This window comes from Mauremys mutica, chromosome 5 (genome assembly GCF_020497125.1).
Source record: "Mauremys mutica isolate MM-2020 ecotype Southern chromosome 5, ASM2049712v1, whole genome shotgun sequence".
NCBI classification, from domain to species: domain Eukaryota; kingdom Metazoa; phylum Chordata; order Testudines; family Geoemydidae; genus Mauremys; species Mauremys mutica.
The window spans coordinates 100,748,913-100,766,467 of NC_059076.1; the positions used below are offsets into that span (position 1 = coordinate 100,748,913).

The 17,555-nt window shown below is 42.2% G+C and overlaps 1 protein-coding gene across 4 annotated transcripts in view; it reads right to left on the reverse strand.

The window, feature by feature from the left end:
• Positions 1–17,555, reverse strand: part of KLHL5 (kelch like family member 5) — a 104,698-nt gene that overhangs the window by 36,374 nt on the left and 50,769 nt on the right. For 3 of the 4 annotated variants that reach the window (XM_045019102.1, XM_045019103.1, XM_045019101.1), the window contains 3 exons: positions 12,230–12,412; positions 2,704–2,840; positions 1,929–2,125 (listed from right to left, as the gene is read on the reverse strand). In XM_045019102.1, the coding sequence (XP_044875037.1) occupies positions 1,929–2,125; positions 2,704–2,840; positions 12,230–12,372 (477 nt within the window). In that variant the 5' untranslated portion in view covers positions 12,373–12,412. Of the gene's footprint in view, positions 1–1,928; positions 2,126–2,703; positions 2,841–12,229; positions 12,413–14,241; positions 14,322–17,555 lie in introns of all 4 variants that reach the window. The other variant, XM_045019104.1, reaches the window with a different exon arrangement.

Below are 17,555 nucleotides of genomic sequence, written 5' to 3' on the forward strand. Positions count from 1 at the left end.
CAGTTGCTGTCAAAATAATAAGACCAGCTGGAGGTACACCTTCTAAAGGCTAATATTTTAAAATGCATCAAATAATATTTTGTTAACCTTCTGCTTCTAGCATTCCACTACTAAATGTTAGAAGAACATGACTAAACAGTACCACAACTAGGACAATTATTTATTTACAAAAAAACTGTTTGGGCAAGGAGGAAATAAGGAGTCTATTTCTGTGTGATTTTTTTTCATCATAACGTACAATGATTTCTCAGTCTCTCACTATTTCTCATAATCATACATATCTGTTTTACTCTGTTCTTCCTGTCTCATCTGATTGTTTTATTGATGCTCTGTCTTCAATCCATAATTGACCAATAATGAAACCTTTTCTTATTATATACTGTGATTTGCACACTATTCATTCACGTGTTTTAATAAACATCAGTATGTATGCATTGTTAAATGCATCAATGATCTACCCACCTGAGAGGGAACTGAATCTCACACAACAAGAATGCCGGGGTATTTGATTCTAATCTCTCATAGTAAACTTGAAGCGACAAGGTGGGTGAGGTAAACCATTTCTGTTGGTGAAAGAGACAAGTTTTTGAGATACACAGAGCTCTTCTTCAGGTCTCTGTGTGTACCTCAAAAGTTTGTCTCTACTATCCTGGGACCAACATGGATACAACAACACTGCAAACAATAGTAAGCTTGGACATTAAGTCAGAGTAAAAGTAATAAAAAATAAAACAACCAAACAACGGGTTCCATTCAGCAAAAATTCTGAAGGTAAAAGGAGAATCGATGGATTTCTGATTCAATTACTCCAATTCCAATTAAAAAACACAAATTACACATTTCAGATGACGTGGGGATACCACACAGGGGATCAAAGGCTTTAATACGAAGTTCACTGATGTGGTATCCAGGTGCCTGAGTTCAGTACCCAAGAGCCTTGACCAGCAGAGGCCATGTCATAGGAGGAGGAGAGAAGTACCTCAGGTAACTCTAGGAACTCCCATGAGCAAAGAGCAGCAGTGCTAACTGGCCACAGACAGATATGCCTCTTAGGGCTAGTCTACACTGGGGAATCGATCTAAGATACGCAACTTCAGCTACGTTATTTGTGTAGCTGAAGTCGAAGTATCTTAGTTCGACTTACCTGGCCGCCCTCACGGCGGCGAGTCTACTGCTGCAGCTCCCCCGTCGACGCTGCTTACTCCTCCTGCCGAGGTGGAGTACGGGCGTCAATTCGCGGATCGATTTATTGCGTCTAGACGAGACACGATAAATCGATCCCCGATAGATCGATTACTATCCGCCGATCCTGCGGGTAGTATAGGCGTACCCTTAGGCTCTTACCCTTCTCTGATAGTAGAGTTACCATAAAATGATACCTTTCAGGGAGGTAAGGAGAAAAATTAACAAAAGATGTTGGTGAGGGAATGAAATTTAAGAATGTCAGAGAATCAGACTTGCTACAAATAAATCCTCAAACCCTCACTTAATTGCTGGCTACACTTTTGCACTTGGCTACTCATGATTCTACCTAAGAACATATGTTCCTTGTTCCTATGTTGCTATATAGAAGGTGGCTGAGTACATTTCCCAGACCAGAACAAAGGCTCTGTGTAAGCTTGAAATCTTGTCTCTTTCACCAACAGAAGTTGGGCCAATAAAAGTTACTACCTCACCCACACTGTTTCTCTAAATAGTCACAGGCATTTTTGAAGATTTTACCCATTACCTTTTTTCTGACTAAATGGAACACTACCAAGATAGAAAGCAGTACTTAATGTTACAGTATATAAATAGCTCTGATAATAACAATGGCTCTTAGGGGGTGGGAGCGGGATAGCAACATTTACCTCATGAAGGCAGATACTCTATATTTTCCTTGCTACAGAAAAATCAATGAATGGATGATGCTACAAATAAGGACATACCATGGTGAAATTGTGAGCCACTTTGTGCAAGTCAGTGCAACCCTGTGCATCAGCAAAAGAGCGGATTCCAAGGCAGTTGGATGGGTGAAGCTGTTTCATTAAGAACTTACAGCACGCTTCCACAACCTGGGAAAGCTGGAGAAGGCAAGCTGTAGATAACAGGCACTCAATATTATCTTCTTTTAATTCAAGGCGACCTAACAATATTAAAAGAAGGGTGCTCATTATTTATGAAATAATATTGACTGTAATTCCAACAAGAGATTTTTCTGAACACACACACAAAAAAGGTTTTTTGACAGACTAAGTAAGAGAGAGAGAGAGAGAGAGAGAGAAAATGTGACTGAAATGGTAGTTCTGGTTCCTCTGTTTTTATCTTTTGTCAACCCCCCCCCAAAAATCATAAACAACATAGAATTATTTTCAGAACATGCTACAGAACATCGGACTAAGACAATAACATTCCTACAAGAGAACCCAAAAATTAAAAATTAGTAGCTTGCATAACAGAATGCAAAAGAATTATGAAAAAATATTCTCCTTTCGCCAATCAGGATGCATCTGAAATATTTTGACATTTGTCAACTAACTAGAGAGACTACATCCCACAGAGTTGCTCTAGGTAATGGCAGTAATAGTAGTTTTAATAAATAAAAAGTTGAATTGTATGGTGCAGCATTTCTACAAATATCTGAAATCTAATAATGGAATATGATGTTCACTTAGGGACAGAACATCAGAGAAACATTACCACCCTTTTCTTCATTCTTATTACCTGTATATGCATATTGAACCAAAGCCCACAGTGCATTTGGCTCTACACCTTCCATCTTGATTTCTTCCTGTCTTGCTTCTCTTACATCATTAGTAAACATGGCTGCAAAGTAGTCCGAAACAGAGGAGAGAACTAATCTGAGAACATATTGGAGAAAGGGGAGAGAGAGGGAAAAAAAGACCTTAGTGAAGCTGACGTTTGTTAATAAATGCTTCATTATTTTGCCCTTTGAAGGTGCATTGTACTGAGGAAAGCATTTTAAACTTGACAAACTGCTTCATGCCCCAGTTCCTTCCTATGAATAATGAAGTACTGTTACCGAAAGTACATTTTCGGCTGATGTAAATGATTTACCCTTTTAGTGCTCAATGACTTTTTATAATCGCCATATAAAAATAATACATAAAGAAGCAAATACATAGCATTAGATACTGTATGAAAAACACCTGGAAAAAACAATCAATTATTAATTTTAAAATGGTAAAGGAATTACTTCTTAGTAATTTAAAAAATACTTTAAAATATTTTATTTATGTTCCTCATAGGCTAACTGATAAAAATATCAATGACAGAACCTGCCTACTCAGTAAAACTGGAGATCATACAAATCAGAAAATTCCACATGTGAGTATAGTAAGTCAGTCACATGAATATGGTAATAGTAGAGTTACCTTTTTTGTGTAAGCACTTCACACATTACTTTTGTCAACTATTTGGGATGAGTGCATGTCTAGGTTAATGCTCAACAAAGAGTTATTTGCATCAGAGAGAGAGCAAAACACTTAATACATACAGTATTATAATAGTAATACATTTTCAAGAATTAAGGTAGGTGAAGATATGATTAATAGAGTGGAAAAGCAAGGGGAATGCTTAGTAGTATTTCTTACAGATATTTGGATTAACTGGATGCATTTTACAGATTAACTACATAAAATTGTGTCTTAGTTTAACAATTGCAAAGTTATAGATTGCTGACAGTGTTGCAGCCATTACTTTTTATTAAATTGTGTCTGCATATCTTCCATCTGTTATCCATTGCATCATCTTTGTCCAGGGCTGCATCAGGTAAATACTTTTTGCCAGCCTTTTGGAGGCAATGGAGATGGGTGAGAATGTGCAGAACTTGAATTAAACACAATTTGACCATGAGGAAAATGGTTTAAAAACCATTTAAAACATTTCAAAGGGCAGTATAACAGTATTCTGTAATCCTTGTAATACAAAATTCCTTTTATGGCCCATTCTTGATAAACTAGGTTATTTAGTCCCAGAGGATAATTAGAATAATTTGTTAGGATGGCTATCCATATGGCAGTTCTGGGTGTTTTAGCTTTTCATTTAAATAAAACCTCAGCTTCAAATACTGCCTCTCAGAATCGGATTCTGTACAGCATGAGTGTGGTATGAGATAAATTCATCTTGTCATTGAGGGAGATTTGTCAGATTGATTTGATATTCTCCTGTTCAGTCAGAAGCCTTAGATTGTCCGGGACCACGTAGTCATATTTCATCTGGTGAATGGTTCTTTGGATGGACCAGATTTGAATGAGTTAATAAAACAAATTTTAAAATAACTTGTAATTCATTATATTCTTCCATTAAAATTCAGAACCAGACATGTAAACTAAATATCTCACGTTAAAAATATTTAACATTGACAATATTGTAATAATATTTAGGGCTCTAATGGGAAAAAAGTGGTGGCTGCAACAGTAGCCTAGGCTAAGGCCTAGTCTACACACACATCACTGGTATAACTATTTCAGTAAGGGGTGTGATTTTTGCAATGTGGTTATATCTGTACAAGTCCTAGGGTAGAGACGATTATACTACTGAAAAGATGCCTTATGACTGTACAGTTTATTTCCTTTCTGTACAAGCTATACTGGTATAAGCACATTTAAGCTAGTATAACTTCAGCCACTCTAGGGGTAGTTATACCACTTAAACTGGTACAACTCTTGTGTAAATACTGCCTTAGGCTTGGTCTACACTCAAAATGTAAACCGGCATAGCTATGTTGGCCAGAGGTGTGAAAAAACCACACACCTGACTAATATAACTATACCAACAAAAACCCTAGTGTAAATGCAGCTATACTAACCAAAGAGTTCTTCTGGCAGCATAGCTAATGTTATTCTGGGAGGTGGTGCTCATACACTGGCAGAAAAACTCCTTCTAAGGGTATGTCTACACTACGAAATTAGGTCGAATTTATAGAAGTCAATTTTTTAGAAATCAATTTTATACAGTCGATTGTGTGTCCCCACTCAAGACCATTAACTCGGCGGAGTGCGTCCACAGTACCGAGGCTAGCGTCTGAGCTCCGAGACTCTCCTAGCTGAGGTGATAGCCACCAGGAACGCGACCTTATAGGAGAGATACAGTAGTGAGCACGTAGCCAAGGGCTCAAAGGGGGGGGGGCTGTGAGAGCAGAAAGGACCAAATTAAGGTCCCAGGCTGGGACAGGCTGTCACGTATGTGGGAAGAGTCTGTCCAGGCCCCTGAGGAAGCAACTGACCAGTGGGTTCATGAAGAGCAAGAAACCGTCAGCCCCTGGGTGAAATGCGAAGATGGTGGCCAGGTGGACTCAAACCGAGGAGAGTGAAAGTCCCTGCTGCTTCAGTAAAGTAAGTAATGTAGTATGAGCGGGACCGGGGCGAGCAACGGAGCCTGTCCCTGCTGCCCCGTCCAGTAGTGCAGCAAATTTCCAGGCAGCCGTCACCGGCGGTAAGAAGGAACTGAGGGGGTGGAGGTTGGCAGGCTTCTATATTGGACGCCATGGAGGTGCCACTCCAGGGAGCACCCAGGCCAACCCTACAGACGCTGCTAAGGGAAAATCTTCCAGCTGGCGTGCATGCAGCGCACATCACCTGCTTGGAATGGACATGAGCAATCTTTGAAGAAGAACCAGTATTTTGTCTTTATTCCTGGTACTTATACACGGCAAACAAGTTACCTCTTTTTTTTTTTTTTTTTTTTTGAGACACTAAATAGATTGAGCTCTTTAAGTCTCTCTGTAAGGCCTTGTCTACACTACAAGACTATTTCGAATCAACTTAGTTCGAATTTGTGGATTCGACCTTATGAAGTCGAATTTGTGTATCCATACTAAATACACTAATTCGAATTTCTGAGTCCACATTCACGGGGCCAGCGTCGACTTTGGAAGCGGTGCACTGTGGGAAGCTATCCCACAGTTCCCGCACTCCCCGCTGCCCATTGGAATGCTGGGTAGAGCCCCCAATGCCTGCTGGGGGGAGAAATGTGTCGAGGGTGGTTTTGGGTAAGTGTCGTCATTGAACCGTCAATCACAACCTCCCTCCCTCCCTCCGTGAAAGCGCCTGCGGGCAATGTGTTCGTGCACTTTTCTGGTCAGTGACAGCGTGGACGCCACAGCACTGCAAGCACGGAGCCCGCTGCGATCATTGCCGTTTTCTCCTCCTCGCACTTTATCGTCCACGTCTTCCACAGTCAGCTGCTGAGAAATTGGGCTACTTTTCAATGGTGCTGCAAGCACTGGGGGACCATAGGGGACGTTTTACAAACATCAACGTCGGGTGGCCGGGCAAGGTTCATGATGCGTGTGTTTTCAGGAATTGTGGGCTGCTCAGACGCCTGCAGGAAGGTAGTTTCTTCCCGGACCACGAAATAACTGTTGTGGATGTGCAGATGCCTATAGTCATCCTCGGGGACCCAGCCTGCCCGCTAATGCACTTGCTCATGAAGCCCTATACAGGCGCCTGGGACAGCGACAAGGAACTCTTCAAATACCAGCGAGCAGCGTGACCTGTGACTGTTCAGTTTCTTTACAGAGAAGCTGAACCTGCCCCTGTTTCTTTACCCAGTTACTGCTGACTCTCCTCTTCGGTTACATAACCCGTTCACCCCGTTACCCCCACTTCCAGCACACGTGTAAAAATAAAATACGTCCCATTATTACTTAACAAAGGTTTCTTTATTCATGACTTTTCGTGAAAGGGTTGAAACTGGGACGCAGGCTGTGCTGGGTAGGGTGTGCGGTGATGTAAAGACCGCCTCTAAATTCAAGGAATGACAGGCTCCTGCTCCTAGAGCGGTCCGCAGTGCCGGAAGGCTTCTTTCAACGGAGCCTGCCATCCCTCTTTATGGAATTCTGTGTGCGGGCGGATATGTGACCTTGTGGTGGAGGAGGACGGATACAGATTCCTCAGCTGCGTGACTCAGCGGTCCAGGACAAGGACCGCTGTATAAGATCTGTAACCGCCCTCCCCCGCTGCAAAGTCACATCTCCCCCGCCCACACAGATCCTGGAAACCACCTCCAAAAACCGACCAGGTTGCCTACTGACTGCACCGTGTGTGTGACCCGCTGCTGATCCTGCCCCCGTGTCTGTACCCTGGGAAAGGTGACTGTCCTATGCAATTAACCACCCCCTTCCCCACGCCCCCCATTCGAACACAGTCTTCTTTGAAAAAACATAACGGAAACAGTAATTAACAGCAAAGCATTTTTATTAATTAAGTAGACAGGGGATGGGACTGGGATTGGGACTACTGTGAGTCTTGAAGTGAAGGACTTCGGCAAATATAGGGTATGAGAGCTTTTGGGTACTTGAGCACTGTACTGTGGTGCAGTGACAGTATTCACGTCCCCGGCCGCCCCTCCTCCTGATTATTTTCAGGGAGGGGGGTATGGGACTTTGTGGCGGGGGAGGGCGGTTGCAGATACACTGCAGGGGGGCTCTGTCCTCCTGCGGTCCTGCAGAACATCCACAAGGCGCCTGAGCGTGTCCGTGTGCTCCCTCACTAGTCCAAGCATTGTTTCAGTCGCCTGCTTGTCTTCCTCACGCCACCTCTCCTCCCGTTCGCTGTGTGAGCGCTGGCACAGAGAGACGGTCTCCCTCGACTAGCTCTGCTGGTCCGCCTCTGCTAGGTAGCAGCCCATACGTTCCTCGAACATCTTGTCCCTTGTCTTTTTCTTTCGCCGCCTAATCTTCGCCAGCCTCTGCGAGGGGGATGCTGTGGCAGGTCTGGAGACAGTGGAAGCTGTGAGATGGGAAACAGGGAGTGAATTCCTTGCAAAGATACATTTTTGCGAACAATTAACTGAGTCTAGGCTGTCTCTGTGAATTCTGGGTTGAGACCCCTGTGCCTGCTGGGGCAGAAATCATTTTCGCGGTGGATTCTGGGTAAATGTCGCCAGTCATTCCTTCCTCCGGGAAAGCAACGGCAGACAATCATTTCAAGCCCGTTTTCCCAGAATTGCCCTGGCATACGCCATAGCGTGGCAACCATGGACACTGTTTTGCCTTTTGTGTATGTCACCGTATGTGTACTAGATGCCGCTGACAGAGGCGGGCCAGCAGCGCTACACAGCAGCATGCTTTTGCTTTTGCATGACAGCAGAGATGGTTACCAGCCATATTGTACCATCAACCATACCATAAATTGGTAATAAGATGGTAATAAGATGGGCATGGTTACCTGTCCTTTTGCACTGCCCCATTTGGGGCTGTCATAAGTGCCCCTGGCCGAGCAGCCAGGGGCGCAAAAGCAAAAATTGGGAATGACTCCCTGAGTCAATCCCTCCTTTTTGGTACCTAAAAATAGAATCAGTCCTGCCTAGATTATGGGCAAGTGTACTAGAGAACCACTGTATCATAGAACCAGAGAGGACAGCTGCTCTGTGTCCGATCCTGCATAAATTATGAGCTGTATGCTATTCACAGGGGGTGCTCCTGCAACAACACCACCTGTTCATTCCGTTCTTACCCCAGCCTTCCTGGGCTACCATACCATTGTCCCCCCACTTGTGTGATGAAGTAATAAAGAATGCAGGAATAAGACACAGTGACTTGTTTGTGAGAAATGAGTGGAAGGAAGCCTCCAGCTGCAATGATAGTCCAGGCAGGACATTAAGGAGTGTGGATGAAGGAGCCCATCATCCCTCTGCTAGTCCAGGGGCAATCAAATCTTTTATTTACAATGAAGGGTGGGGGCTGATGGAGCTCAGCCCCCTGTTGCAATGATGAGGACGGTTACCAGCCATATTGCACCATCTGCCATCAAAAATTAGGGACAGGCGCCCTTGATTGACCTTACTGATGCTAGTCGGCATGGTTACCAGCCCTTTTGCACTGCCCCATGTGCCAATAGGCTGATGATGAGGACGGATTTCCATCGTTTTGTACCATCAGCCATCCATAGCGTGGGGGGAGCAAGGATGTTGGTGTTGAGTGCTGCACCATCGCGTCTATCTGCAGCATTCAGTAAAGATAGGGTGACATGTAAAAGAGTCAACAGAGGATTGTTTTCACTTCTGGTGGTGGGTGGGGTGTGTGCGCAAATTGCCGAACTATGCCCTGACCCACCGCAGACACTGTGTTTGACCCTAGAAGCATTTGGAGCTCATCCAAGAATGCAAATACTTTTCGGAGACAGCAGGAACTGTGGGATACCTTGCGTCCTCATTCCCCCCTCCCTCCATGAGCGTCCATTATATTCTTTGGCTTTCCGTTACGCTCGTCACGCAGCTGCGTGCTGAGTCTGTGCTATGCCGTCTGTCCGTAGATTTTTTAAAAATACTTTGGACCAGGCGTAAAATTACAGTAATTACCCTAATTAGATGCAGGAGTCTCCGAGCGAGATCACCCTGAGGAGGGTCACTGAAGGAGATAGAGAGCGCATGCTGCGTGAAAGCTAGCACGAACCAGGGCCCGATACAGCCGTGCTCGGGGAGGCAGTGCTCCCTGAGTACCTCATGAAAGCCTTGCGCGGAAAACTGTGCTACCACGGAGCACCCAATAAGGCAGCTCTCCTCAGGAACCTCCTGCTGATGCTTTTCGATTAACACAAGGAGAGCTTCGTGGAGATCTCCAAGGATGATTTCTGTTCTATCCCCATATCTAGAGAGACCACCTTTTCACACAGTTAAGATTCCTGTTATATTAAGAATAAAAGTTAACATGGTTAAAGCACTTACCGACTGCTCCTTCCCCTGATTCAGGGTCCGGGTTAATGGCCGGGGAGGGTTGTTGGGTGATCTCCGTGACGGTGATGAATAGATCCTGGCTGTCGGGGAAACCAGCGTTGTAAGCGCTCTCGCCTGCCTCGTCCTCCACAAACCCTTCCTCATCTTCACCGTCCGCGAACATCACCGAGGAACTGGCCGTCGACACTGTCCCATCGTCAGAGTCCACGGTCACTGGTGGGGCAGTGGTGGCAGGCTCCGTAGCGTCCGTTTGCCGCTTTGATTTTTTGGTAGCCTTGTCTGGGGTCCTTGATTTTCACGTGGCGCTGCGTTGCATCCCGCCTGTATCCTCTGTCTCTCATGGCTTTGGAGACCTTCTCGTAGGTCTTCGCATTCCCTGTTTTGGAGCGCAGCTCCGAAAGCACAGACTCCTCGCCCCACACACCGATCAGATCGAAGAGTTCCCAGTCAGTCTATGCTGGGTCCCTCTTTCTATTCACAGATAACATGAACTCCTCTGCTGGAGAGCTCTGCATCGTTGCAGGTGCTGCGGAGCTCGCCCCGATGTCCAGCCAGGACGTCAGATTCAAAGTGCCCAGACAGGAAAATGAATTCAAATTTTCCCGGGTCATTTCCTGTATGGCTGGTCAGAGAATCCAAGCTCCGACTGCTGTCCAGAGCGTCAACAGAGTGGTGCACTGTGGGATAGCTCCCGGAGCTACTAAGTTCGATTTGCATCCACACCTAGCCTAATTCGAGCTAGCCATGTCGAATTTAGCGTTACTCCACCTGTCGGGGTGGAGTACCAAATTCGAACTAACGAGCCCTCTAGTTCGAATTAAATGGCTTCCTGGTGTGGACGGTTGAGCGGTTAGTTCGAATTAACGCTGCTAAATTCGAATTAAAGTCCTAGTGTAGACCAGGCCTAAGGCATTTTCTCCAGCCTCAAATAATTTTTGTGGTTCTTTCTGCACCCCTTCCAATTTTTTAACTTCTTCTTTAATACATGGACTCGAGAACTGGACGCATTATTTCAGTCTTGCCAAATCCAAATGGAGGTAAAATAACTGTTCTACTCTTACTCACTAGTTTCCCATTTATAGATCCCAGGATCACATTAGTCCTTTTTGCCACACCATCACACTAGAAGCTAACATTTAGTTGTTTGACCACTATGATCCCTAAAGCCTTTTTTGAGTCACTGCTTTCCAGACTACAGTCCCTCATTCTGCAGGTATGGCCTGCAATTCTTGTTTCTATATGTATAACTTTGCATTTAGCATTTTGTTTGAATAAGCTCAGCTTATCAAGCAACCCAGATTGCTCTGTCTGACTGCCCTGTCCTCATCTGTATTTTAATCAGCATGATTTTATATTTATTTCCAGATCATTGATTAAATTGTTGAACAGCATCTGGCCAATTACCAATTCCAGCAGAACCCTACTAGAAATACCCACATTTGACTCACTGACAACTACTTTTTGAGATTTGTCAGTTGGCCAGTTCTTTATTGATATTGAATACAGTAGTACTAATTTTTGAATCAGAATTTTATGCAGTACTAAATCAAATGCCTTACAAAAGTCTAAGTATATTGCATCTATGCTGTTATGTTTATCAAGCAAATTTGTAATCTCAAAGAATGAATCAAGTTAAAACCTATGTTCCATAAAACCATCTTGACAGGCGCAGATATATCCCTATCCTTTAATACTTTGTCAATTAAATCCCATATCAGCTTTTCCATTATTTTGTCTCAGACTGAAGTCAAGCTAACTTGCTTATCATTACCCAGGTCATCCCACTTAACCTTTTTGATTACTGGCATATTAGTACTTTTCCAGATGGAATACACACACTACTAAAATACCATGCAATTTATTTCAATTATTTTGCAAAACTACAAATGCCAAGATATTGGAATCTTAATATCCTAGGAAACTGACATTACCTGCATACATGTTCAGACTTTTAAGGTCCTAAGTGAAATATCAGTTTATTGCTTTCCAGTCTATTCTCCAGAACATAAGGATATATTTAAATATTTTCTGAAAAGCTGCTACATGTTAAGACCAGCCAACAAGAACTGAAGGTACAACAATTACAGACGGTTTGGGTGTTTCACGTGAGTGGGAAACTATATGGGTAGGCTGGTCTTACAATTGTGCAAACTATAACACTGAATTAATTTGGAAGACACAAGGGAACATCCAATACACATGTAAATGTTAAATTTAATTTTTTCTTTGTGAACAGTAAAAAATACTACAGTCCTTGAAATATTTTCAAAATTGATTCTGGGTAGGGATTTTATTCTTTTTGTTTGCCAAATCTTTGAGTTTATAGTCACAGGTGGGAATTAACATGGTATCCATTAGAATTACTTTTGAACATGTATCACAGGGAATAGACAAGAGTTAATTTTTAGTTTCCAAAGTTTATTTGCTCAAAACCTCCTCTTTCTTGAATCTTTTATTTTAAAGCAAAATAGTTAACCCTCACACCAGAGATGCACAAACATAAGTAAGCCAATGTAATTTATTTTAGAATCAGAATCTTTTAGATATTTACCTGTGAGCTGGAATTCTGCGATCAGCAGCAACTAATACCACATCACATAGTTGTTTATGTCTCAGGTAGTTTTCCATCTTTTTAAAGGTTTGTTCAGCATGGTTGAGTGCCTGAAAAAATTCATCTGATGTACAAGGCTCCATAGTTTGGCAAGATGATAGAGTCTGACTGCTGTTGGAAGTCCTGAAGGACATAATAACAAAATCTTAGTATGGCTAATATTTTAATACAGCAATTCTGTTCATAGCTGAAACAATGAAAGTCATGTTTGCATTTAGAAGTGATATATATTACTCAGGTTAACACTTTGTCTCTTGCAATTACGTGTGTGTGTGTGTGTGTGTGTGTGTGTGTGTGTGTGTGTGTGTGTGTGTGTGTGTGTGTGTGTTCCAAAGTCCATTGAAGAGTAGAAAGATGATCTAATGCAGTAGTTCTCAATCTTTTGTATTGGTGACTCTTTTCACACAGCAAGCCTCTGAGTGCGACTCCTCTTATAAATTAAAACCACATTTTTTCCAGTTTGAGAACCCCTGATCTAGTGGTTAGGGACTTAGCCCAGAACTCAGAAGACCAGAGTTCCATTACTTGCTTTACCACAGACTCCCTATGCAGATTTAGGCAAGACACTGAGGCCTGGTCTATACTTAAAATCCACACCCCTGACCAATGCAGCTATGCTGATTTAGCTACATCTATGCTGGAGGTTACACTGATGGAAGAATGTTTCCATCAATCTAGCTAGAATCATTTGGGGAAGTCGTGTTCCTATATAGACAGAAAAATCCCTTTCATCTGTGTAGACTACATCCACACTACCGGGTTATGCTGGCATAGCTATGGCAACATGTCTACACTGCAGCTGGGAGCATGCCTCAGCACGGGGAGACAGACGTGCTAACTCTGCTAGCAGTGTGGATGTTGCAGCATAGCCTAGCCACACAAGTTTGAGTCCAATGGCTTGAGTAGACTTGTACTTGGGCAGCTAGCCTTTGCCACCACCCATGCTGCAATCTCCACACTGTTCTTTTTAACATACTAGCTCGAGCAAGCTAGTGTGCATCTGTCTACCTAGGCAGGGAAGCATGCTCCCAGCTGCAGTATACACATACCATTAGTTTCTTTGAGTCTTGGTTCCCCATCTGTAAAATGGGTATAACAACATTTCCATTTCCTTACAGGTTGTTGTAAGGCTCTTAGATACTATTGTAATGGAGGCCATATCAGTACTTCTGAGAGATAAATGTCTTAAAGTGCCCTTTCTATACAACTCCTTTGAGGATAAATTTAGAAAAATAAATATTTACATACACATAGTTATGACATGTATGCAGTGGAAATACACCACTACCTCGATATAACGCCACCCGATTTTACATGAATTTGGATATAATGAGGTAAAGCAGTGCTCCGAAGGGGCGGGGCTGCACACTCTGATGGATCAAAGCAAGTTCAACATAACACGGTTTCACCTATAACGTGGTAAGATTTTTTGGCTCCCAAGGACAGCGTTATATCGAGGTAGAGGTGTATTTTTATTGTCACACATCTTGGAACATGAGTCAGTGAAAATACAGTTCAGTTAATAACGCTTTCCCTTTTTACTCTTTCAAACTTAAGTCGATCTAAATGACATCGCTCAGAGGGGTGGTTTTTTTACACCCCTAAGTTGACATAAGTTACGTTGCTTAAGTGGTAGCGTAGACAAGGCCTAGGACTCCAATCCAGCATAGAATTTAAGCACATGCTTTATTTTAATCATGAGTAGTTCTTTGGAAGTCAACTCATTACTTGGGTCTTAAAACATTTAACACTGAGGACCACAGAACACAGTCTGAGTGCCACTAGTTTAAGGGATTTTGTTTCTCCAAGCAAGATTTTTGATTAAGTATTTTTGCCTGGGAAAGTGGTTCATTGTTCGGTAGCGAAACAATTAATCATGGTGGCACTGAAGTAATCATAATTAGGCTTCAATATTAACAGCCTATTAAAAAGTGGGAGGGTGGAATACACACCTATCCTTTTGCTGTTTCAAGCTGCACTGCTGCAGCTCAACAAGGACACAGAGCAGCAGTTTACAATGTGAAAGCTATCTCTGGAAGCAGAAGAAAGAAATGTCAATTTTTTCTAAATTCTGGAGGAGGTGGGAGCACAGTGTCAGGGAACATGTAAACTGGATTTTTATAATCTCAGATAGTAACAAAGCAAACAAAAAAAATGTAATTACTACATAAGAATTCTAGCGAGCACTAGCCCTGCCTACCATAATTAAGGTTACAAATCCATCATTCTTTATAAGCAGCTGTTTTCAAACATTCCATTTTCAAAAATCTTCACTTTTTATGGCTTGTCTACACTTGATTCACTACATCAGTGTAACTGCAGGAGCACTTCAGTGTAGACACTACCTTCCTACCTACATTCCACTCCCCCTCAAGAGGCAGTAGGTAGATCGATGGAAGAATTTTTCCATCAACCTAGCAGTGTCTACACTGGAGATTAGGTCGTCTTTACTATGCCACTCAGGGATGTGAATTTTTCAGACCTTTGAGCGATGTAGCTTTTTAGTGAAGACCATGCCTTAGACTGAGCTTCTCAATGCTTTGTCTTTGCCAATAAAATAAAAATGTTAAGTCTGAGCAAACTTCATTATGGTAGAGTGAAAAAACAAAAACATATTTTATCCTTTTCCCATTACAAAAAGTTCTAAATATCCTTTTTGGAACTAGTATATAGGACCAACATCTGAGATTTTAAACTTAGCATGAACATTGTTCCTCTTGAAGACTAGTGCCTTTGGCTTGAAAAACAATTATTCAATAAATATCATTTTTTAAAATTTGCCTACCAATACTAGTTGGTTAGTCCAGTTGGTTTAAACTAAGCTTTGTCTTCACTGCAAAGAAAAAGTTGCATTTTACCATGGCATAACAAATATGCATTAGTTATCCTGCTGTAAAATTCTAGTGGAGACAAGTCACTGTGAGGTAAACTAGGTGAGGTCAACCACAGGCAGGATTATAAAAGCTGATCTCGCCTAGCCCTCTCGCAGTAAAGGCTACCTGGAGTGCCTAGTCTCTACTAGGATTTTATAGTTGGAATAGCTAATGTGATACAGTTACCTGCTATAACCCAAAAACTTACACACACACTATACCATTTTTGCTGTGAAACCAAGCAGTGGTTAGGGTGATCAGACAGCAAGTGTGAAAAATCGGAACGGGGTGGGAGGTAATAGGCTTCTATATAAGAAAAAGCCTCAAATATCGGGACTGTCCCTATAAAATCGGGACATCTGGTCACTCTAGAGGGTAAAAATACAGGAAGCTGCTGAAGTCTTTTCTAGACTAGGGTTCACAATGGTGCTACCAATGGGAACTTTTTTGCAAAAATCTTTAGTGCAAATACATTGTTCATGTATTTTGGTCAGTAGACGGAGGCAAGAAATGTAACTCACCACTGGAACTTTAAGACGTCAGCTATTTCTGAGTTATTAGTGTATGTAAACTGACAAATATTTATGAGATACTTCACAAAAATGGAATAAGATGTTCCTTCCCAGAACAGCTTACAATCAAAAATCAACAAGACATCAATTCAAGTAACAGTGTGTGTGGAAAGTTTGTTGAAAAGGAGAATGAGGTAGCGAGGACTAGGAGAAACATAGGGAGTAAAGACTCAGGGGTTGGGGGGGGGCGGAATTAGGAGGAAATGAGAATAGAGGTGGTTATAGGAGAGAGCCAGGGGAGAGAGAGTATATATAGTATACATCTGGGCTAAATACTTGTCAGATGAGACTTGCTTTGATCATGGCTAATCACTTTCAGTCTAACAGAATAAGAAATAAGAAGTCAGGGAAGGGATTCAAATATTGAAGGGAGGTGGTATGGACAGAGCAAAAGGAGATGACATTAATTGTAGTGTTTTGGAGAGAAGAGAAACAGGAAGGCTAAAAAGCATAATTTTACAGTACCCAAGCTGAAAAATGATAAAGGCATTGGCAAGATTTTTAAAGAGGGGAATGCAAAAAAAAGAATAAATGTTAGTGGTCCCAGAAGAAGCAGCAAATACACTTTAGGGGGAAACCGGATATTTGGGAAGAGGGGGAATGATAGCAGGGGAAAAGAAGAAAAGAGTGAAAGAAGACACTGAGTTTGAGAGAGTTAGAGACCAGGATTTAATGGTGATAGACAGGGATTAGAAGGAACTAAAAAAGATCTCTAGTTCTGTAAAGACTGAGATGACACTGACATCTAGATCTCAGAGATGCACAAGACAATTGTGAAAAGCAGTATAAAACAAAACAAAACCTCTCAAAATCTGTCAGTAGAGTAAGACACAAGATACACGAGGAACAGACCCCTGTTGAGTAAAAAGGTCTTTTAAAAAGCAACCTACACCTTTCACAATAGAACAATGCTAAAATGAATTTTCTGACCCAGGTGGGAAAAAAAAAGAAAAAAAAATTTTTTTAGCCCCTGTATGTATGTGAGGCCTCTCTAGAGACAAACAGGACATTAATAGCAGCAAAGAGTCCTGTGGCACCTTATAGACTAACAGCCGTATTGGAGCATGAGCTTTCGTGGGTGAATACCCACTTGGTCGGATGCATGCATGAAATACCCACGATAGCTCATGCTCCAATACAGCTGTTAGTCTATAAGGTGCCACAGGACTCTTTGCTGCTTTTACAGATCCAGACTAACATGGCAACCCCTCTGATACAGGACATTAATACTTTCTATAACTGCCTTAGTTACTGAGAATGGTCTTATTTATATGTATGCTGACAATTTCGGTTTTACAAGGGAAAATTTGTTTCATATTATCAATGTGTCTATTCTGATTTTGGTTTACTTTCTAGGACGGGGCATACAACCAGTACATACTTCTCTATGAGCCCCTCAGTTAGTATTATATGTCTTAGTATCATCCTAATACAAACGAACCCACAACTGAGAAATCTACAAACAACCATTATTTCAGGGTGGATCTACTCTGCTCAAGGCGCAATACAAACACATAGGACACGCTCCCTGTTCCAAAGAATTTACAATCTAAAAAGACAGAGTGAGGGGTGGGGAGGAAGGATACACTATACTAGTAAACTGATCAGTGATGTCTGAGACAGATCTGGTTAGTTCCATGGTATTGTTGTTTTAATTTGTATTTATTTAATCATTAAATAACCTATCCCTAACAATCTTCCAGAGATATCTAGGTGAAATGAACTTTCTCTATGCTTAGCCTACACTAGTAGGCTAGGTGTCCGGTTTTTTACCGGAAAGTCCAGTCAAAAAGGGGACCTGACAGTGTCTGGTCAGATCTA